Source organism: Gymnodraco acuticeps, unplaced genomic scaffold (assembly GCF_902827175.1).
Source record: "Gymnodraco acuticeps unplaced genomic scaffold, fGymAcu1.1, whole genome shotgun sequence".
Taxonomy (NCBI): domain Eukaryota; kingdom Metazoa; phylum Chordata; class Actinopteri; order Perciformes; family Bathydraconidae; genus Gymnodraco; species Gymnodraco acuticeps.
In genome coordinates, this window is record NW_022990886.1 from 263,278 (window position 1) to 287,242 (window position 23,965).

General features: G+C 40.7%; 2 protein-coding genes across 3 annotated transcripts; one reads left to right on the plus strand and one right to left on the minus strand.

Moving 5' to 3' along the window:
• Positions 1-3,251: 3,251 nt before the first annotated feature.
• On the minus strand, positions 3,252-8,325 carry LOC117557607 (keratin, type II cytoskeletal 8-like). Its single transcript, XM_034233507.1, has 9 exons — positions 7,826-8,325; positions 6,125-6,333; positions 5,938-5,998; positions 5,683-5,778; positions 5,410-5,574; positions 5,158-5,283; positions 4,780-5,000; positions 4,613-4,653; positions 3,252-4,160 (listed from the first exon to the last, which is right to left on the minus strand). The coding sequence occupies exons 1-9, from the start codon at positions 8,270-8,272 to the stop codon at positions 3,736-3,738; spliced, it is 1,791 nt and encodes a 596-aa protein (XP_034089398.1). The 5' UTR covers positions 8,273-8,325; the 3' UTR covers positions 3,252-3,735.
• Positions 8,326-18,681: 10,356 nt separating this feature from the next.
• LOC117557610 (keratin, type I cytoskeletal 18-like) lies at positions 18,682-22,533 on the plus strand. 2 transcript variants are annotated; one of them, XR_004570743.1, is made up of 7 exons: positions 18,682-19,264; positions 20,552-20,634; positions 20,973-21,129; positions 21,231-21,395; positions 21,487-21,612; positions 21,830-22,110; positions 22,244-22,533. XR_004570743.1 is itself a non-coding variant. In XM_034233510.1 (7 exons), the coding sequence occupies exons 1-7, from the start codon at positions 18,797-18,799 to the stop codon at positions 22,281-22,283; spliced, it is 1,260 nt and encodes a 419-aa protein (XP_034089401.1). In that variant the 5' UTR covers positions 18,685-18,796; the 3' UTR covers positions 22,284-22,533. The 2 variants fall into 2 exon arrangements, 1 of the variants encoding a protein (XP_034089401.1); XM_034233510.1 differs by having other exon boundaries at positions 18,685-19,264; positions 21,830-22,050.
• The last annotated feature ends 1,432 nt before the right edge of the window (positions 22,534-23,965 follow it).

Genomic DNA, 23,965 nt, shown 5'->3' on the forward strand with positions numbered 1-23,965 from the left:
CAGTGCATATATCCCTTCACAGAACTAAAGTATGCTTTAAAAAAAGGTTTAATGAGATGATGGAATCAAAGCTGAACTGTGCAACATAAAAAGGCACACATGCTGAAAACCCAACCCCAGAAGGGGGGTCTGGGGGGATTCTCCTCCAGGAGATTTTTAGAAATACTTACATATAAACTACGCATTCTGGTACACAATAAATAAATCTATTACTACCCGACATATTAATAATATTTTATGCCATTGTTTGTTTTTCACTTTGTTCTGGCAGCTTGCTGCTCCTCACAGAGAGAGGAGCAAAGAGGAGATCTGGGGTGTTTCTCAATCACGAGGATGCTGGCTTGGTAGTCGCGTACTTCCAAGTCACTTCCTTCAGAAACGAAGCAAGTATGCTTCCAAGCCACGGCTTCGGAAAACGAAGAAAAATGGAACAGGCTAACAAGTGTGCCACTCTCTCTAACGGTTTCAACATAAACTGTACCGAAAATAAATACCTCACGATGTCTATCTAATTATGAACTTGCTTTACTTTCACGGAACACATTTTTGGTGATAACAAACAAATTAACAAAGTAACATATTTACCAACACATGTTCTACGCCACTACATACTTACATTTAAATGTGTGCTGCGTCGGTTCAGCCATTCTCCGCAAGGGTTTTTGAAATTGGTCCGTGTGCAAAGCATTGTGGGGATTTTAAGGACGCAAAGTCTACCCATGTGCAGCATCGAAATTTCCCCCAAACCAAGGACGCGGCCTCGGTGGAATTCCAAGCATGCTGGAGATTGGAACAGTCCTTCGGCGGCACTCGATGACGTAGCATCCTTGAAATATTGGCTTGGAAGCCAGAATCCTCGAGATTGAGAAACGGCCAGTGATCGCAAAAACCAAGCCAATACTATGCTGCGTTCATGGAGCTACGTGGAAGTGGGGAAGGACAATGCTTGATTGCGGATACGTAATTTCACATTCTAGCACAGTTTATTGCTCTTATACCTTGATTGTTGCCAACTACGATGCTCAACAGCTCGCTTATCGGAACGTTGACACTGGTATCAGTTTACCACCAATTACGGGAGTATTGTGTATAGAAAGTATTGAATTATATTTCTCGCGCTACCTAACATCCATGAAGGCAACATGACAGAGGGAGGCCTGCTACTCTTTGGTAAGCCCCGCCCCCTCTAGCATCATCAGGGCCAAAAGTCTGAAAGCGAAAAAAAAAAGATCTGAAAGTGAAAAAAGTTCTGAAGGTGAAAAGCAATGTGAAGTGAAATCTGAAAATAAATATTTTATTTAAAAAATTGCTGAACTGAATCAAAAATAATATTCAACCTGAAAAATTATTTCAAATACTTATTTTTATTTTGAATACATCATTGTATTTTTCAAAGTTCAGGATAAAAACTTGAACTTTCAAATAAATTGTATTTTTTTGAATGATCAAAACTTATGACCCTGAAATAGCTCCATACCTTCACAAATATGAGATTTTATTTGTACGGATTATCATTACTGCAGATCTGTGGACTCATTGCAACTGCATGTGATAACATCCAACCAAAACAATATTACTATGAAGGTGTGTGCACTGTTCATCCGCGATGATGATTGTTTAAATGGGATTTTGCGTATTGACACCATTCCTCCAAAAGAGTTAGATTTTCAAACAATGACTACCAGGTACTTTTTGTACCATCAACTACTGTACTTTTGCAACCTTACTGTATACATTACTTCAGGTAAAAGAGAGAAATAATCGAATGTTATGCAGTGAAAAATCAGGGCTCAGAGGCTGCAGCTTCAAAAGAGCTTCTGCAAGGGAAAATAAAATACAGAAACACACACCACACATTCAGAAAACAATAGACAGAAAAGGAATACCGCAAATCCCACAGAAGCCAATGTAAAACAACAGATGTTTCCAGGCCCCTCAGAAACGAACACGCCCTGACACACCTGGTATTTGTTGCCATGGTTTGTGGCTCATGAAGTTGCTGAGGGCAACAGCGTTTTAACTTTCTAACTGCATAACATTATTATATATCATGTCAGATATTTCCTGCAGGAGTGTTAATCTTGCGTCTTTTGGTGATTACTATCATTCAATAGTAACACATACTATCTGAATGAGGACATAGCCTATACATTAAAGCAAAACTTGCAATATAGCCTATTTCATTAAACTGGTTTGTAACTCATTAACATTGTGCTTGGTGCGACAGCTTCTCTATATTTTGATCGTTTTTTATGATGTGATATTGTTTTACAAGTCCTTCTTCCAGCTCTGATGCAAACATATTTTCAAACCCCCTAAATAAAGGCAAAGCCAATGTAAACTACCAAAGCTTTTCATACACTGTGATATCATGTTTATACAACTAGCCTTTAAACCTGAAACTGATCCAGTCTGCCCCAGTGTGTCGGCAGCAGCAACAGCTTTTTTTGTGTGTGCAATGAACGGTGGGTGGTACTGTGGGATTTTGACAGTTTTTTCTCCTAAAATGTCAAGTTGTATCGCCTTGGGTGTGGCACCCCCACCCAAGATCCTGTTCAAACCTGTTGCTCTTTAAGATGTTTCACAGTAAATCACATGTAACTTCAGTACACTCACAGGCATATTAGATGTAGCGTTTTATTTCCTGATACAACTCTTGGCATGTATCTATCAGACTTGTTGGATTGGTTTTGTTTTGTGAACTTTGCATGTATAATTAATTATATTTGTTTTACAGTAAGGGATTAGAAGTGTTTGGACCATGACATTTGCTGACATTTTATAATCATGAATGACCTTGTACTTTCTTTTGTGGAAAATAAACCCTGCAATTAGCGTGTCCCCGGTCTTAGACAGACTGGGACTTGTCAGGGAAATGTTTAAAATATCATGTAAGTTAGAGTTTCTCTAAGGCCTTTTAAAGTTCACTGTGTGTGTGCGTGTGTGGGTGTGTGTGTGTGTGTGTGTGTGTGTGTGTGTGTGTGTGTGTGTGTGTGTGTGTGTGTGTGTGTGTGTGTGTGTGTGTGTGCGCTCGTGTGTGTGTGTTTGTTCATGTGTGTATTTAACAAGATTAAAAATGTGTTCCAGACACAGGTCTTTCATTGTGTGCATAATATTTTTTTCATTTTCCTATCTTTTTGAAGCCTTGTTCGTCTTCATGGTTGGCAGATGAAGTATATCTCAAAAGTGCAATGACATAACGTACTAGGAAACGTACAAACCATAGTAACACAACAGTACACCATGTAAACTAATGTTTGAAGAAGGTTTATTGTCGAGCAAACAGACAGGACATGATGTGTCGCCAGGGGTAACGCACAGAAAATTGTATTTTGAGAAGATGGAAGACTTTGTTCACATATATTCATGTTACAGCAGGTACAGAATAAGGTCCATGCAGCAGTATACTCGAGGTGGCATCAGTGCTTTGAGTTACTCGGACCCCAAGAGCAACAGAAGAAAACAAATACAACAGTGCCACCTGCTGGTTAAACACATGACCACAGGCAGGTTACAGTCAATAATGATACCTGAACAAAGACTCATCCTTTAGCATCTTTACATGAAGTGTATAACAGTTGTGTTTACACCTCGTACAGAATAAACATTGTTTTGTGAAGGCACTTTGGTGTGAACAATTAGAGACCTGGATAATAAAGCAGCGTTGGTGTGCTTTTTATTCACCTCCAAGACCAATATCATCAATCATAAATCAGATAAAACAGGAACAAATTATCATTCCTCAGCCACAGCTTCAGCCTCCACCTGCTCCTCCTTTTCCTCCTGCTCCACCTCTGCCTCCTCGTTATTCTCCTCGACAGCTGGCGCCTCGATTGCTACCTCCTCTTGCTCCTCCTCTTGCTCCTCCACCTGCTCCTCCACCTGCTCCTCCTCCTGCTCCTCCACCTGCTCCTCCTCCTGCTCCTCCACCTGCTCCTCCACCTGCTTCTCCTCCTGCTTCTCCTCCTTCTTCTCCTCCTTCTTCTCCTCGGTCTTGATCCTCACTGTTTCTGTCTTGGTGACTGTGGTGCTCTTTACTGTTGCTCCTTCAAGGGCAGCAATAGAACCGATGCTTGCCTTGACTCCACTTCCACCGAAGGAGCAGCTGGCGTAGGACGGGGTTCGGGAGCTCTCCAGGCCGTAGGCATTGTAGTTCATTGCTGCACATGTAAAAAATAAAGACAGTCATTAACATTGAAATACAGTACTGGGAAAAAAGGTCCATTATGATCTGAATATCTTTTCGTATCAGCAAAGGCTTCGGTTACCATTAGTTCTTCTTCTTAGAGATTTCAAAAGCACATGTGGGCCTAAAAAGTCAATTGAAATGCATTTGATTTGAGTCTACTCCAATTAACTTGGGGTAAACAGCACATGCATTTATTGACACGATTTGTCAAAGTATTTAACACAAGTGCAGAAATAGAAGCAATATTTTAGGTGTAATGAAGTTATCTGTGATTGAAATGTGCAAAAATCTCAAAAGGGAAGAGTGCTGTCCAAAACATAACCTATGGTGGCATCATGAAGTCATGCCATTTTTAATTAATAGTTTAAACTTTACGAAAAATCAAAAGTTAAACAGTTAAACCAAGGTAGAACATGAACTTACAAGTCTGCTTGGTTATATTGGTCTTGATTCCAGTAGCTAACCTGTAGAGGAAACATAACAAGGCAGGAGCAAGCAGAACACAATGAGTCATCTCCACAATAATAATGATGTTAAAAAGATATTTCTCAGCAACTCCACAGGAGGGTGCTGTCACAGCAACACCTTACCTGTACTCCTCGCCTTCCAGCAGCTTCCTGTAGGTGGCGATCTCAATGTCCAGGGCCAGCTTCACGTTCATCAGTTCCTGGTACTGGCGCACTTGAAGGGCCATGTCCTGCTTGGCTCTCTTGAGCGCTTCCTCCAGGTCTCTGATGCGAAGTCTAGCGTCTTTTACTGCAATCTCACCACGCTCCTCAGCCTCTGCGATCTGAGATTCCAAATTGTTTCGCTAAGAGTAGAGAATGATAAGCAAAGAGTGATGTGAGATCCTGTTGTCTTTTTAAGGCCAGGTGCTACTACCACATTTGAATTACTGCTGAAGTTAGGAGGTTTTTTAATCAGTTAAAATCAAAGAATAATAGAAATGTACAAAACTAATTTCTCACCTGTGCTTTAACCATTTCAATTTCAGACTGGAGCCTCATTATCCTGCGGTTCATGTCAGCTATATCAGCCTTGGTGGTCTTCAGGTCTTCACCATAACTTCCTGCTGACTGCTGCATCTCTGTATACTAAACACACAGAAAAGTTGTATGGGAGAATGAAAAAGCAACGTGATTATCAAAGTGTAGCTGATGTTTGTTGTTAGCCACATGGTTTGACATGCTTTTATTTGACATAAATCACAGGGATCATACCTTAGACTGATACCATGACTCTGCCTCGGCTCTGCTACGGTTGGCGATGTCTTCATACTGAGCACGCACTTCAGCCACAATGGAGTCCATGTCCAGGTTACGGCTGTTGTCCATCTCCACTACAACAGATGTGTCCTTGATCTGGCCCTGCAGCTCACTGAGTTCCTGTGTGGATAATATATTAACTAATCATTTTGAAAATGCTCTTTGTATTTAAGATGTTACATCTATTATTTATTTGTGTGCCACTGGAAAGGGAAACAAGGTTCGTACTGCATCGTAGATCTGCCTCAGGAACTCAATCTCATCAGATAGCCCGTCCAGTTTGGCTTCCAGCTCCACTTTCATCATGAAGGCTGCGTCAGTGTCCTACACAGGAAAGTCAAATATAGAGATTGTTCATTGTTGCATGCTGCCCTGGCCCTGAGGTACAATGGCCATTGTGTGGCCATTTAGCTCGAAGGCTTGTTATGGTTTAATTATGACATAATATGGAAAATAAAAAAAGACAAAAAAGAAAAGACAGACCTTCTTTATGAGGACAAAGTTGTTTTCACACTCATTGCGCTTGTTGATCTCATCTTCATACCTTGAAAGGAAAGATTACTCCTTAAATGTATAGTGCAGTGGTCATGCAATCAACTGTTAAAATATATGTTTATTATAGTTTATTTAAGGAGTTCCACTGATGGTTGAAATATTATACTCCACTCACTTGTTTTTGAAGTCCTCAACCATGCTCGACATCTGATGCAGGTCAGACTCAAGCTTGACTTTCTCGTGACCCAAGTTGTCCAGCTGTCTGCGCAAGTTGGCGATGTAGGCTTCGAACATGGAGTCAACATTGGAGCAAGATGTGGTCTGTTCCTGCACAAGTTTCCATTTGGTCTCAAGCATTTTGTTCTGCTGTTCCAGGAAGCGAACCTGCAGGCAGAAAAGGTAAGTGAGTGATTGAATAGATAGAAAACAGGAAAAAACAGTTCGGTAGATATGGGTCACACGGAAAGGACTTTGAATGGATTGATTGTAAAAGGATGGGAAGATACTGCACTACTTGTTTACAAAACAAAAACTTTAATGTATGGGGAGGTTGGTCTATGACAAATATGCACTGAAAAAAGAGGCATGTATGCGTTACTCAAACAACATGAATGGCTTCACTTTGTTTCCTAATGGATAAAGAACTGCATGAAGATTGACAGCAAGAAAATTAGTAGCTTCTCCCACATCTAACACACTCTAAATGTCAAATCAATTACTCCCATAGCATATTGCTCACCCACAGTGCCACTTTTCAACACAAAGAGGCACTGTTTCCCAGTTCCCCCTTTGCAACTTCTCTATTGAGCGTCCTGACCCTGGGTGGGGTCCTGCTACCACTCTGCAAACACGATGTGACACGCAGCTATACCTGAGTGTGTACAATATCATGATGGTATGCAAGCTTTGTTTTACAATCTGAGGAATTAGTCTCAGGGTTATCTATTTCACTTCTGGCATATTTTGCAGTACCTCATTAAACATGAATGTTGCAATGTTCGATAACTAAAGAATCTGATTAATCTCAGGTGGAGGAGTCATGCTTCGGTTTCTGCACTCTATTTAACAGTGGGTGCTTAACAATGATTGATACTACTAACAATAAAAGTAAATTATTGCTTTTCATAAAGCCTCATAAAGTGGGTTTCGTTCAGATAACTGTTATTTGTCTACTCCACTCAGTATTTAACAAGCTTCCCATGCAAAGCTTGCCGAGCCCATGCCATGCCACACCTACTTTTGTACTGTAGGTTTTATGTACATGCTGTTATTATTCAGCAAGCTTTATTTGATGAATAAGATTTTGCAGCTTGGACTTTATCTCTTTTCAGGATATTGCTCACATTTGGATGCACCCCCTTCAAGAAAAATGTGTTCTTCTCTTCGTGCTCTGTATCCAGGTTGATCCTCTTATCTGAGCTCTATGATCTCACTCCAAGGCAAGGCAAGGCAAGGCAAGTTTATTTATATAGCACTTTTCAACACAAGGCAATTCAAAGTGCTTTACAAAAAATGAAAGACATGGGAGGGAGCCAAAGCATTACTCAAAACTGTGAAGTTTCCTTCACAGAACCACTCTACAAGGCTTTTAGATGACTGCATATTGCTATATATACACTTTTGTCTCAAGGATTATCTACATGGTGAATTTAGACCTCTTTCACCTTGAGCTATTCTGGCTTTCAATACAGTAATTTCCTCTAAGGTTCCTGAAGTTATATTTTCACTCTGTGAGGAATTGTATAGATGTATCCTAACAGGAACCAACAGTTTATCCTCAACAAAAAGTATTTTGTGGACCCACAGAAAGTTTTTTTCTTTTTACTATTTAACTAACATGTATGAATTTTGAAAATGTCCCTTTAAGTTGACTGACCTTGTCGATGAAGGAAGCAAAGCGGTTGTTGAGGGTCTTGATCTGCTCCTTCTCGTGGGTGCGGACCACCTGGATGTTGGGGTCAATCTCCAGGTTCAGGGGGGTCAGCAGGCTCTTGTTTACAGTCACCGCTGTGATGGGGGCCCCCATGTCATGGGCCATGCCACCTCCCATACCTCCACCATAGCCCACATAGCCAGACTCCACTCCACCTCCTCTTTGTCCAGAACCCCCGGCAATATACCCACCACCCATTTTATACCCCCCGCCACCTCCAGCAGCACCACAGCTGCCAACTCCCCCATAAGAGCTGCGGACATTGAGGCTCTGCCTGCCACTGCCTACACCCCCGTAGCCGGAGAAGGAGTGGCTGCTGAAGCCCTGGGATGGGCCCCTGGAGGAGGACACGGTGGAGTAGGTGGTGTTCTTCATAGCTCTGGTAGACATGATATCAGAGGGAGTTTGTAGAAATGAAGTGGTGTGAGAGGAGAAAAGAGCGAGGCAGATAGACCCTCCCTGGTCTCCGGTGCTATTTATCAGGGCAGGGGAGGGGCCCTGCAGAGATCTGATTGGATGCTGCCCGCAGCAGGGGAAGGATGAGAGAATGTCAGGGAAGAAAATCACATTGTGTTACACATTTACTGCTAGAGGGAGCACAATAATTACATAATAGTCCCTGTGCCAGTTTAAAGTGCTGCAGAAACAGTGGTACAACTTCTACTTCAAAAGGCATTTTCCAAACTTTAAATGTTACATTGCTTTTACATCATAATAACAAACATACAAAGCCTATTTTGCATCCATAAAATTAAACTTCAAACATATTGTACCTCTTGTATCATCTGCACTCTTTCACAAACACACACAGACACACAGACAAACCGACAAACACACACACACACTCATGCGAAACCAGATTATAAAGTCAAACCTTGGGTATAATGAACAGCGCATCATTTTATGACCTCGTCTTCTACTTTCAAACAGTCCTCATAGAGGTGACATATTGCAAAGAAAATTGTTGGTGTCCAGTGTGATGTGCTTCATGTGTTTGTATGCTGTGCCACTGTATGTCTCATAATTGTGGAAAAACCAAATGTACCCACTTAATGTGTTCCATTATCTATATGTTCTTCAGCAGGCATGTTGGAACACATCCTTGCATGAAACACAGATCATATAAGAAAAGGGATCAGTACAGCAAAAAAGTAAAGTTCACATAGACAGGTTGCACCTTCTTCAATGTCACAAGTAAAATCCTGTGTTTGAAGCGTGAAAAAATGCACAATTATGAAATAACCGAAGGCATTGAACACACACACACACACACACACACACACCCACAAACACACGCACGCACACAAATATTGATGAACATTCCTCCCATATAAACCAGGTAAAGAGCAAATAGATATTGTCTTTTTATTGTATTGGACCCCACCTAGTCTTAAACAGCTTTCCCAACCCATCAAAAACACAACATCAAAAACAAGGACTGCACATAGGTAGGTAGGTAGGTAGGTAGAAATAGGTAGCCAGCTACTTAGATATCAATTGTTGTTTTTTTGTTTCCATAGTGGCACACATTAAGGATCAAAACACATTTTCGGTAAGCCCTCATCCTTTTATGACAGTTTAATTTAAACCATGAACTATCATCATGTCATATTGTGGAAATCATGATTTTTTTGTCTTATGACTCAAGATCTTCCCTGACTGGTTTCTTGACTGTTGCCTAATCCTTACCAGAATAAACCCCTTGCTCCGTCAACGAAAATATTAAACACACCCCTCCTCTTTTGTTTTATAAAGATAAACTTAAGATTTATATCAGCTATGAATAAGCTAAGAGGGCACATGTTGTGGAAAGAACATATTAACAACCTAAAAGGGACTTTAAGACATTTTAAAAATCATATTTTGCTTGGCTTGTCTGAAACACTGACGTGATCCTTCACAATGAAGCTGCTGTGCTAAACTTGGAGGCAACCATATATGTACAAGTCTACCAGTTTTTGTTGTTTCAATAACTCAGGATCTTACACCAACCCATGAACAGAGCTGTTTTCGCCTCAAGTTTGATGACTTAAACATAAAGACATACAGATAAGAGAATGTCTATTTTTTTCTGCATGCAGATAGTAAGAACGTAATTTACAAGTCCTGACCTCAAGTCCCTTAAGAGGCCAGTGATGTTTTGATTTGTAAGAAGCTGCTGTGACACATCAAGTCAGGAATGTGCTGAGAGAAACACTTGCATGCTACAAGAGAGAAGGGGGTGAGGGAAGAGATGAGCAAGTGGGGGGTTATGAACAAACCTATTTCACAATGAATGACAGATTTACTGAGACGTTCAGTGGGAATTGGCCTGTATCCAAGATGGTTATTTTAAGCAGGCTAAAGGCTTTAGCTAATGTGGTGGCATTGCTTCAACATGCATCTTTATATCATGTAATATATGATAAACTTAATGCATGCAGTGCTTTATAAACAACAAGAGACATAGAGAATGTAACTTCCTGTAGTGTGTTTTATAGGCTTTGTGCATGTAAAAGTTCTGCAAAGGCTAAAATCCCAAAGTTTACACCAGAGGGAGTTTTTCTCCCACACACTCCCCCCTGCCTGAAACGCCTCGAATGTAGTCCTTTGTTTACTTCTGTAACATAGTGATTTCACACTCGCTGTTCTATTGGCTAGCGCTCCAACATATTATACGAGATAGGCTAAGGGGCAGGACATCTCTAAGCACTTGACCAATGACAACAGAGTAGGCCAGCTAATCAATCAGAGCAGACTGGGCTCTGGTTTCGGAAAGAGGGTGGAAAAAGGTGCTGCACAGGCAGGAGGAGAAAAACAAAGCATATTTTAACATTAAAGCATGTAAACATGGCACAGAAGAGGCACAACATACAAATATGAACCTGGAAATAAGCATAGTAGGGCCCCTTTAATTGAAAAGTTGTAGAAATAGAGATTGGAAATGCAGAAAACTAATAAAAGGAGGATAAACATACTGCCTGTCTTTATGTTGTGGTCTTAAAGTTGGACTTTGCAGTGGTCTGAAGGACCCTGCCCAGCCTTCGATTGATCAGTAGAATCAGTTAAAACTAACATCCTGCCTTGCTCTGTAATGCCTGTTCAAACAAGGAGCCTCCTACACATACATGAAAAAACACTACGCAAATGCATGGTGCATCGTTTTAAACAATGGGAGCACACATGTACTCAAAGAAACAAGCCAGACAGAAAAGTACAGAACATGCAGTTTCTTAGACCTCATCACCCTTCTCATATTACAGTGGCTGCGTTCCCTTTGAGACTCATGCCCCCTAGCGACTGTAGGATGAAAGTGTTTTCAGCCAAATAAATTTCACAGGAGTGGCATGATGTGGTCACATGTTGTCATCACTGTATCTCATTGACTATGATCTTATCTGCTGCATGAAACTTGATCCAGTCTATAGGAAGTTGCTTTGTCACCCACACTAGGGGTATGACTCTCCACTTTGGGCTGGCCAGGAAATGAGTTACGAGCATAGTCCCGTGGATGACTACCATTTACTGATTGTGTTGACCGATCATTGTTTCTTGTAGGGACTCCGTGAGATTGACATTTGTGATGAGTGTCATATTTGGACAACTATTAGATGGATTTCTGTAAGTTTGTTACAGTTATTTAAAAAAAAAAAATGAAAAATGTTTTCTTTGGAATTTAATTCAATATTTTTGCACTTAAGATATGACATTCTGTATGGATCAGACATAGGCTTCATGGAAGATTCAGTCTAATGGGTCATTTATACCCAGTTATTGTTGGGGGGACCAACATGTGATGAAAAGTGAAATATATTCATTTGTAGATACTTCATTATTAATTATATGCCAATAATACATCAATGTAATGCTTTGTAGTCACACAAATTATATTGAATAACAATTAGAAAATACAAAATTTGCTCGATTTTAGAAAACTACCTGAATCAGAAACTGCCCACTTCTGGTTTTTTAATCTAATGACATTTCATAGACATATAGGACAATGACGTCTGTGTACATATTTACTCCTTAGCATCAGCCTGTTAGCTTTGTCATTCCGAGCATGTTAGCATGCCGATGTTACCTCAAAGTAATAAAGTAAATAATTTAACAAACAGTTTTACTTCCTTAGATTAAACTTCTACGGACTGTAATTTGTGCCCATGTGAGAAATGTAGTCAGCTATAGGTGACTTTCCAATGTAGTATTTCTTACTCACTGCACCTTTTAGGCCTTCCTGTGAAATGTCTTTGCGCTAGAAATGGACATGGCATACTATGGAGAAAATGTCTCTTAGTCGACACATTTCACTAATCTCTGATGTGTGACCCCTACACTTTGATGACAATCCTGGCCATAAAACTGCAATAAAGTTATACATTAACAAGATAAACAAACTGCCTATTTGATGCCTATTAAACATGTTGGTGCCAGTCAAGTGAGCGATCAAGATAAAAAGGGGATGATGTAAGAAAGTCTCCGTGCAAGAGTGTGGCACACTCACATGCATGCATCCCTTCCTGCAGCTGTAAGGGTGTCCACAATCATATGCATAAATATGCATATGCATATATGCAAATTTATGTTTTTGACTTTGTATATAAGCATGTTAGAGCTCACATGTTGCACTGCAGTTGTGCCAAAGGAGACCAAAGAAAAAGGGAGGGGAGTAAAGTTAATTTGCGGCTGCTCTAAACTGAGTCGAAATCTGAGAAGTATTGTGAAGCCCATAAACTGAAGTTGTAGTTTCCAGGTTCCTGCTGTGTTACAATGACTCATAGACTCCAACTCTTTTCCGCTGCTCTTTTCCCAACTTATCGGGGAAAGAAGGGTGCAATCCATATCAGATTCTTGCATGTGGAAAATCTATTCTAAGGAATAATTACTCATAAACAAAAAATGATATAAAGAGTTATGTGAAGACTTGGTGTGCACAAGTATTGATCTACTGATATATTGTTTATATATTTTCCAACATGCCTGTTGCATGAATCACAAAGAACTATATTCTTATGTCCTAGCTATGAGGCAGAGCAAACAGCTAAGTCGAAAAAATGTCACTCTCAATCTTCTGGGTGGAGTTTTCTCAGTGAAGATTAGCCCGGTTGTTCTGCTTCCTGGGGATGGCTACTGTAAGCTATTCTGTTGACTTGCCTGTTAGCTCTCCGGAGAAGCACAGATGCTGTGTATGTCAATGACTTTCATTGTGAGGGAGAGAAATGAATGTAATTATGAAGCAGGGCTAACAGTGAAACGCCAGTGGTGTCATTCTAAAGTAATTAAATTGTGCATTCCCATTTACTTCATAATGATGAGATGAAGTATGTGCAGGGAAATGTGCCACACGTATCCAATATACTAGCTAAGTTCATTAAAACTGTCGGTCAAGGTACATCCCTGTTTCTAATTTCTTTTTTTCTGTCCTGGTGGGCAAGGCAACTTCGTTGCCAACACAGATTCAAACAAACAGGACAGCGGCGACACTAGTCATGAGTTATGAGTCATGCTGATTTAATTCATGGTTCCTCTTTATGCCTCTCCCCTGGTCTCAGTTTAGAGTCATTTGACTCCTTTGCTTTTTTGTTGCTTTAACTCCCTATTTGCAGTTTTATTTTTCCTTTTATTGAGTGCTGCTTTAAGAAAAGAACAGTGAGGGGCTGCTGTAAAGTGTGAGAAACACTGAAACTTGATCAACCATGAATGTGAAGTAACACCAGGAAAGAAAAGAACTGGGTTGTATGAGGCTCAGGAGGGTGTTTGAGCCTCTGCAAGTTTCCCCTGGGGTGGTTCGTTGGTTTTGTTATCCATGTTCTCTGGGGCCTAGCGAGAAAATCCTCTCTGACCACAACTTTAGCCCTGGTTAAACTGGCATACACTTTGCCATGGTCCTCCAAGAACATTTTTTATTACAGCTTTGTTTTTTAGGAAAATCATCCAGTTTCTTTCCTTCTTTTTTGTTGAATAGTGTTTTGCAGTTTCCTGCCTATTGTATTCTAGTTCCCCTATGGGGACCCCTAGTGCCTAGGCACTATGGCATTTAGTCACTAAAATGCACAATAAAACTCACATAATTGTTATTTATGACAAGTAAAATGAACAGTATCCTGTTTAGAAGAGGAACACAGGCTTTGAGATTTAATTTTTGTTTTCCTGGTGTCAGAAAGGATTAGTGACAAGAGAGAGCTGTTCATACTGAGATATCAAACGTATACAGTTTACACACCTCACCAGATAAGGCTTCAAACTATATTGTTCAAAATCCTCATCAGAGCTGATTTGAACAGATAATCGCCTCTGAAAGATGAATGAGGGCAGCCTTTCTTTCTTTCTTATTGCATTCTGAACAATGTGCTATCGGCTTACTTTCGTTCTTTAGGCTTATCCCCCCCTTCTCAGGTCTTCTGGGTGTGTTTGAAGCTTGTGTGTCCATATGTTTCCTTTTACAGTATGGAATATTCGATGGTAATAATGTCCCCCCTATTGTCTGTTGAAATGTGATTTTAATGTCAATTTACAGATTGGTAAGGGCTTCCTGATTGTTCTAATAAACAATTAACTTTCATGCATGAATTATGAAAGCCTCAGTCAGGATTTTTTTACCAAGTGTTATTATTGCTCTTGGTGCATGAAAAACAAGATTTGAACTTTTTTTTTTTTAATCTAGTTTTTTCAAAGAGATTTGTATATGTCCACTCAGGTGAACAGTATGCGTTCAGGGTTTGAACTGAAGAGATGTACATTTTGAAAAAATGATAAATAAAGATGTGCAAACTTAAAATTACATTATAATAACACAAGTATATTGATTTACGGCCCAAAAAGATATTGCAGATGAAGTATTTTCAAGAATAACCAGGGCCAGGGGCCAATTTGAGGCCCCATGCACAGTTATTTGATGAGTGCTAGTGGAGCCTCGCAGCGGCGAAACCGTGCCACCCTAATTGCGCCACATAAGCGCATAGGTGCGCCTCAGATGAGGCCCCCCTCCGCAAGGTGTGGCCCCACACAGTCTGCATGATCTGCCTGTAGGGAGGGACGACCCTGGGAACAACAGCAGCAGTACCAGCGGGGCCGTATCCAGGATTTCCGAAATACCGAGGTCCAAACATGTTAGGGGGGTTCGGGGGACACCTCCCTGAGATTTTTGGGATTTTCATGATCTAGTTAGGTGCTTTTGAAGTCCTGTGGGGGGTCACATATTGGATAATATATTGATTTCAAACCATGTCAGTGGGCTGACAATGTCAGCATCAATTATTTATGAAAGTGTAATACATAAGAATCAGTTGATTATTACTATTAATGATCTGGACATGCAGAAGAGGCTAACATGATCACAACACATTGTCAACATTTATTTTCCATGTCTCTCTCCTTTCCATAACCTGCAGCCTCTCTTCCATCTTCTTTAGTCTCTCTGTCCTCTACTCTTTCTCTTTGTTCAATCTCTCCCTCGTTGTTCACTGTTTGCTCCTCCTCACTTGTCGCTCCTGCCAGTGAATTAAAAGCAATTCAGCAGTTTAGTTCCATTTCAACTTGTTTTGCATTCTTTTTTTTAATTTACATCTGTTTGTTTTGATTCTCAAAAGAGAACAAAGATGTAAGCAAATTGTGTTTTATACAATTGTATGTTACTATGACATCAATAACTGCAATAGATGTATATGTTTGTTTACAATTATGCCTATTTGGCTATAAATGAAGACTATTGTTATAGATAATATAGATAGATAAATAGATGGGCCTACAACTGTACACTGACAGTTGATCAATGAACTAATAGCGGAGAGAGCGAGAGAGGCAGAGAGAAGGAGAGAGGAGAGAGGAGAGAGAGGGAGAGAGAGAGAGGAGAGGGAGAGAGAAGAGAGAGGAGAGATGAGATAGCGACGATGAGCGAGATAGAGAGTATGCGAGATAATATAGATAACTCGTCTCTATATCTCTCTAATTGCTCTACGTTCTCGACTCTCTATCTCTCGTCTCTCTCTCTCTCTCTCTCTCTCTCTCTCTCTCTCTCTCTCTCTCTCTCTCTCTCTCTCTCTCTCTCTAAGCTGAGCATCGGCTGACGTAGTCTTTTCATTATATCTGAGTCAGTGTAAAAAGAAAACAACACAATGTTATATCTTCAATGTTTTACTCAAATTGAAATGAAAGAAAAGCATTACAACGTTTGTTAAAAGGTAATCCTTCTGACATTGGATGAATGTAATTCACGTTTATTCACGGAATTTAAACCAAAGTGTAGCCTATAGCTGCAATATAAGTTAGTGTGCATGTTGTCGGACGTCCACTGACTAAAGGCCCTGACACACCAGGCCGATTTCGGCTGTTTTCGTAAGTCGGGAGACGAAGCGTGTCCTGTCGCCCAAACTCAATTTGGTGTGTCCCGCACCGTCGACCGTGACACGCCTTATTTGGACTGCCTGTCCCGATGCATGGCCGATTCAACATGTTGAATCGGCCATGCATCGGGTCTGGCAGTCGGACCAAACAATCACTCTGATTGGCTGTTCAGCTAGCGAATCAGTGCATGAGAAGCGAAACGGAAGTGAGGGACGTAAACAAACGATTTGAGAAGGCACACACAGACTGATATTCATTTTCATCTCATCATGGCGATCTGGAATGACGAAAACGAAGACCTGCTCATCACATTGATCCAGGAGAGGCCAGCTCTGTACGACATCACAGAGAAAAGGTACTCGAACCGAGTAGTGAAAACAGGACTCTGGCGAGAGATTGACACGCAACTTGGTTTCTCGGGTAAGATTATCTTTTTCATCAATTGAGCTCTTTAGCAGATATTGTTGGCTTTGTATTGTTTGCCAGCGTACAGTGACGTTAACGTGAAATGTACTTTGTTATTTCAATCTTGTGTTTTGTTGTTATCTTGTTGCTAGCTGTGCAGTTTGGCACTGCATATAGATATTAATTGGACATGCCAACTAGCCACAATGGTTACATCGTTTATTTGTGTGCTTCAGAGAAAGAGCTGAGGAAGAAGTGGGATTCTCTGTGAACCCAGTACACCCGGTACAGGAGACTTGCCCCTTCGGGTAGTTGTGGAGCACCAAAGGCGGGCAGACAGCAGTGGATCATAACCAGGCTGCAGTTTGCACACGCTATTTGTTGTTGTTTATATCACGCAGTCTGTTCTTCTTCTCTGTCTTCCGGTTGTTGCCTATTTTTAATGACGAATACACACTACCGCCGCCTGCTGGTAAGGAGAGTTTTTGCCACTCACGCACTGAAGTCTTTGCGGTGTGTTCCCGTGCGACACATGGCCAAGACGCAGGAGAACACCGCGACGCAACAGCCGACGTCGGCGTCGGCGAGTCCTCTGGTGACTGCTTGGTGTGTCAGGGCCTTAACGTAGAGCGTTCACACAGGATCTGCTGGTCATATGATGTCCTGAGGAACAGAAACACAAGAAGCCCGCTGGACTCAGATCTCTAGATACCTCATCACTCCTCCGCTGCTCCGGTACAAGCATGGATTGTAGGGTACAAATCCGAGCTGTGGTGGTTTGTTGATAATTGTCGTCTTCTTCTGTTTGCTTTAACCGAGGCTGCGTAGTTATGCAGCGCCCCCATCGTCAGTAAATGGAAGTACTACAAAGAACCCCGTTTAGTGCAATTATTTCACAAGTTTTGTAAACACAGCTCGACAAATATTACCGAGGTCCGGACCTCGGTGACCTCAATGGTGGATACGGCCATGAGTACCAGTATGAATTGTAGTTGAAATATAGCCAGTGATGCATGACGTCCACTGTAGTGGACAGGTGGTTAATCATGATTTCCTGCAAACATAACATCAATACTTTGATAATTTATTAATTATATGATTCCTTAGTTGTTACTTGATGTCACCACATTTTTTATACCTGCAGGGGACGCTTTCCATAAAAGGATTGGCAGGATATAGATGGGTGACTTGGTCCATGTGGCTTTCTGTCGTCCATCTTGGTTTAGAGACATGTATCATGCACTTACACTGACTTGGCACTGAGTGGCAGTGTATGGGATGATGCAATAGGGTCCTATGTCGTGGCTGATGGTGCAACTATGCAAACAAAAACAATGTATATACAAGAAAACACCTTTTGAATAGCTGTCCACTGTAGTGACCTCTATGCATGAAAGGGTTAAATGCCACTGGATAATCTTGCCCTTTTTCAGTGTATAAAAAAGTAAAGAAATATGACACTATGGATGCTGATGACCTCATAGTAGCTATAATCTCAGATTTCTTTATGTAGTTTTATACATAAAGTTTATACATCCCCCTCCCCATCTTGTTGTAGCTGCAACTAAAAGAAGCAATGCTGCAGCTGCTATCTTACTTTCAGTTTAGTCTAGATAGGAAGGTCGAAATGTGCTTATTTTGTGGCATGGCTGACCTCAAACTTAGAAACCATGCAGAAACTGGTAGGGATTATGCCTTTTATGGGCAAACCAAAGGAATTTGGGGGGGGGTGCTTACAGAGTAGACCTAAAACTTTTATTTTTGATTCTATTCCACTTTACCTTCGACAATATGTCTAGAACAGCTTTCTTTCATTTCTTATGAACTGTTTTATATGTAATCTTGAGAGTTGGGTAAAATACATTTGCTGCTTAAATCTGAATGTGTTTTAAGTGTTTTCACAACAGACAAATTCCTCACACATTTCCTTGGAGACGGAAAACATTGTCGGTTAAAAAAAAGGGAACATGTGGGTGAATGAGAGCACGAGAGAGCAGGGAGGGGGAGCAGGAAGAGAAGACTGGGCCATGTTGAAGTGGGCAGGGTCTGAAAGACCAGCTGTGATTGAAGGAGAGAAGCAGGAGTATAAGTTTCCAACTCTCCGCTGCCAGACTCACTTTCCAAGCCGACCAGCAGCTCCACATCTCATTTTTCACTTCATTGTCTGTGGTGCCTAAACTTCTCAAAATGAGCTACAGAAGATCCAACATGCAGCCGATGTCTTCATCCCACATCTCCATGAGCCGCTCTACACCCCAGTATTCTGCCAGCATTTATGGCGGTGCTGGTGGGAAGGGGGCCCGCATGTCTTCATCCTCCACATCTTCCCTGCGGTCTGGGGCCCCAATGACCTCTTCTTCCTCTGCCTTCAAGCTGAGCAGTGGAATGGGGGGTGGTATGGGCTCAGGTTTTGGTGGTGCCGGTTCTTCCATGGCGTCTGGTGGTGGTGCCGGTAGTTCTGGCATCATGGGCAACGAGAAGGGAGCCATGCAGAACCTCAATGACCGTCTGGCCAACTACCTGGAGACGGTGAGGAACCTGGAACAGGCCAACAAGGAGCTGGAGATGAAGATCATGGAGGCTCTTGAGAAGGGAGGGCCCAGCATGAAAGACTACAGCAAGTATGAACCCATCATTGAAGACCTACGCAGAAAGGTAAGCATAACAATAAATAATGATTATGAAAATTAAAAAAGGGGAAGTTTGGTGTAAAACGTTGAAAACTAGGAAGTTGTCTTTGATACAGCAAGGTGAAACGGACAATGATGGATAAGAGTGTTTAAATACTTAACAAATGCTTTCGCACTCATCGTCACGCACAATATGTAGAAAATGTATCGATCTAACGATCTACCTGTGTCAGTAAGTTTTATCAGTGTATTTCATGCCTCGAGAACACTGGTGCTGAGACGGCCAGCATTTCCTTTGTGGGTTATCACATTTCTGGTTAGAGAATGAAGGGTGTGGTTGCTCAACTCTAACCCTCCCCCGTAAATCTAGTTTATGCCACAAAATGTCCAGAACTTCCCCTGATGAATCATCACCACGCGCTCAGCATCATGAGAGATGGCTTGTAGAGAACAAACTTAAACCAGACAAAAGCATTTCCAAATGGTCCTGCTTGCAAATTGAGATTCTACACCACGCATACTCTGGTATACGAGGGCCTCAATGTGAAACAGATGTGTGGTAATGACACACACACAAAGGATCTGGGGCTGCCAGCGTGAATGAGTGTGTATCTGTGTGTGTGTCCACAGAGATGCGTGTGAGTGCACTGGTTGTATAACAATCAGCTCCAGTCTGCAGAGTCAAATGTCACATTCTTCTACAGTCTACAGATCTTCAATGTGTCACACTGATGGTCCCACTTTGTCTCTCTCAACACATGAAGTCGCAAAGTTTCCCCCCTTTTGACTTTAGGCAGTTTGCCATGGACACATAAGAGTATAAACTCACAAACACACATACGCACCAAAGAATGTTGCAGTCTTTGAATACATAAACACATACAGTTGTATATGCACAGAAAATGACTGACAGAGATAGTGCAGCTGTGTGAGAATTGGAGAGAAAAAAAACTCCCTGTGTGAGTTAGTCAGACAGGAAATCAATTATCCAACAATGCTAAAACAAACCAGATTTAGTTTTGGTACAGGAACATTGTATTTTCCTTTACTTCAGTTTGTGGTTCCTCTTTTTACTGACTGTAACAATGGATTCAATAATGTTGTGGCCCTGGTGTGTAATCTGAATCCGGGGCCTCTTTTGTTAAAGAAGGGAACTAGAGATTCAAATCATATGTTCTCTTCTTAGGCTATGTTATACTTCACTATGTCATAATGATTTGAATATTGAATGAAAAGGCTTCTTGTTAAACAATTGTGTTCGTTCTAGCCAGCTAAAACACTTATTTTGTGTTCAATCGTTTTTTCTTTCCAGATCTTCGAAGAGATTTTGGACAATGCTCGTTATGTACTCCAGATCGACAATGCCCGTCTTGCTGCTGACGACTTCAAAGTGAAGTATGTTGAATACAAAGAAGAAGTTAAATGTATTTGTTTTTTGTACTGTGCATGAGGCTTAAAATCTAAATTATCTTTAGAATATGATTTCAGCAGAGAGCAGATTTGTCTTTGAAACACTTCATCCATATTGAGGTTACGTACCATTATACATCACAGCACTACTTGAATAACAGCTTATCACTTAGTGTTGCTTGGTTTTATCTTTGTAGCATATGAATTTATGCATATGATAGATGCACTGTTCTGAGTGCAAGTAGAAAACGCTCAATTACAACACCAGTCCACAGGATGCTTTTAAAAAGAATAACAGAGTTTGTGTCTTTGCACTCCAACAGGTTTGACAATGAGATGGCAATCCGCCAGTCTGTGGAGGCCGACATCGCTGGGCTGAAGAGAGTCATAGATGACACTAACATGACCAGAATGAACATCGAGAGCGAGATTGAAAATGTTAGGGATGAGCTTGCCTTCCTGAAGAAGAACCATGAGGAGGTGAGTTCACACTTCATCGAGATTAACCATCACAGTTTGGAGGCGTCCCTCACAAGTCTGTAATGCTTTTGTGAAATGTTCTCTTTCTGTCTGTCTAATAGGAGGTGATGGAGATAAGGAATCAGATCTCAAATTCAGCAGTGCAAGTGGATGTTGACGCTCCTAAAGGTCAGGACCTGGCTCAGATAATGCAAGATGTGAGGAGCAATTATGAGAAGCTTGCAGTGAAGAATGCGCAAGACCTCAAACAGTGGCATGAAAATCAGGTAATGTTAAGCAAAAGGGAAATTCGACCGAATATACTTACAGAAACTATCTTGTTAGTTGGCAAACACCTTTTCCCTTTCCCCCTTTCAGATTGCAGATGTGCAGGTGGAGGTATCGCAGAACACAGAAGCTCTCCAGGGAGCCCAAATGGAGAGGGGCGACTTATCCAGACAGATACAGACCCTGGAAATTGAACTTGCATCCCAACAGAGCTTAGTAAGCATGCATGTTTTTATATTCTGTTCTTGTTCATCTTAATTGTATTCACAAGCATAACATAATTAAAACCTCTCATAAAATTATATATTCTTGTTGCAATATTTGAGACTTTTATTTATTTTAAAAACATGATGCATAACATAAGATTTCTATGTTTTGGCTTACCAACATATTTGGCACACTTTTAACTCCTCCTCTTCAAATCCTTCATCAGAGATCATCCCTAGAAGACACATTACGCAACACAGAGCAAAGAAACAATATGGAAATGGAGAAGTACAACAACCTTCTTATCCGTCTGGAGGAGGAGCTGACCCACCTGCGTGCAAACATCCAGAATCAGACCCAAGAGTATGAGACGCTGCTCAGCATGAAGATGAAATTGGAGGCCGAGATTGGCACTTACAGGAGTCTGCTGGATGGTGAAGACTTCAAGTAAGAGAGTTAGGTGGAGGAGAAAAATCAGATCCAAGCAAAGTGTTGATGGTGGTGGAGGTGAATACTAAAAGTACTTATCATGGTTTGCATGGTACTAGTTACTGTAATGAGGCAGGATCCGAGTCAGTTTGAGAAAGCATTACGACATAAATACTTTGAAAGTCAAATGGGTCTTCTGTGTCTTGTACAGGCTCCAGGATGCAATAGATGAGCTGGCGATGCTGAACTAATTTGGAACCAAGAATCCGGGACCAGCCCAACAATTAAAGCAGAACAACCCTCAACTATCAATCATGGGAAAAAACACGCTGGTCCAAACAAACAAAGTCTAATTTGAACACAGACTACATTCCATGTAAACAATAAATGATTTAGGCAATTACCAATGAAGGCATTCAATGTAAGGCGGGGCTTTTTAAAAAACAACTAGTGCCTGACCTAAAGCAAAATGAAAATGAATAAAACCACTTGTTGACCCAGTCATGACTCTTGTGCATGTGTTTTTGTTTGATGATGTAAGATTGTGCTTGTTTTATGTTGTTGTCATATTGATTTATTAAATGCGCTATCAGAACCCTTGTTGATCCAGTCCAACAGAATTCCATAATTGTAATTGAGAAATAACGATGTAATTTAATTTCATTCTACACCTCAAAAAACGAAAGATATATTCTGACTTAATTATGAAAAGCAATGCTAGTTCTGTTTTTTGCTTACTCCTCCATACACCCATTCAGGATGCTTAAAGCTGCTGAAATTGAGGTTTGGCCCCTCGGAAAAATGTAAGACAAGCCAGGAGACAAACCTCATACATCTGTTTGGTTTTAAAGTGCTAGCCAACAGAGTGCAATAATAACTTTCGATTAGAGACAACTCCTTGATTGAATGAAAAATGTAGGCTCAAAAGATCTGACTGGAATTTCAGATCTGGTTTTGCTTCAATCAAGCGGCAACTTCATGCTAAAGCCTTTAGCAAAAAAGATGGCAACAGAAAAAATAGATCTTCTTGAAAATGCCGAACTTGACAAGTAGCCATAACTGCAATGGGTTGGGTTCGGAACAGATTTTATGGGGAACGTCGTGTAGTGAAATGTGTAGTCGGAAAGACTGAATCTTGATCCTCCAGGCTTCAAAATGGAATTCCCCAAACCAATGGGTGACTCCACGGTGACAACATCAACATATATATGGTTTGAATCAAGTCCTTACGTTTGCAGTAGGTTTATAATGTGAAGAATGCATTTCAAAATACAGTGAAAACCTGGATATATTTGATAACTCCACATATAAAAAAAATCTGTTGAAATCAACTTAAGCATTACTCAAATGTTCAGGAACATATACTTGAGTTCATTATTAATGCTTTTTTACACTTCATTTATAGGAAGAATTGTATATGTTTAACTCTTTAATTTGATCCCTTTTACTAGTTTCCAGATATGTTACATTACAAAAAACTGCGCTATTTAATTTATGGAATTGAAATGGAGCAGTGTGGGGGATTATTCCTGGCACTGTTCGAAAAAAAATTCTCTTTCCATATGGACTTTTTATTTGAAATGTGTTGTTGGTTCAAATGCTTTTTTTAAACATAAAATTACACATACTTTCACAAACTAGTTTAGGGAGCCAGTTCTGCCTGTTAGTTATATTTATTTACCTGGTCTTTTTCATTTGCTGTAATGTTTATTTATTTGCAATTAGGCTATACCTACATTGAGAGCTATTAAAACAAGCCGGTTCATTTATTTCCTTGGGCAATACACACTTTTTAAAGCTGCATAGAAATGTTTGGTCGAAGGATTTAGAGAAAATGTAACGTTAGTTCAGTTACAAGGATATTAAGGTCCAATGTACATGAGCAGATGTGGTTAAATAGAAGTACGCCAAGTTCTCTTTCAACATCTTTTAA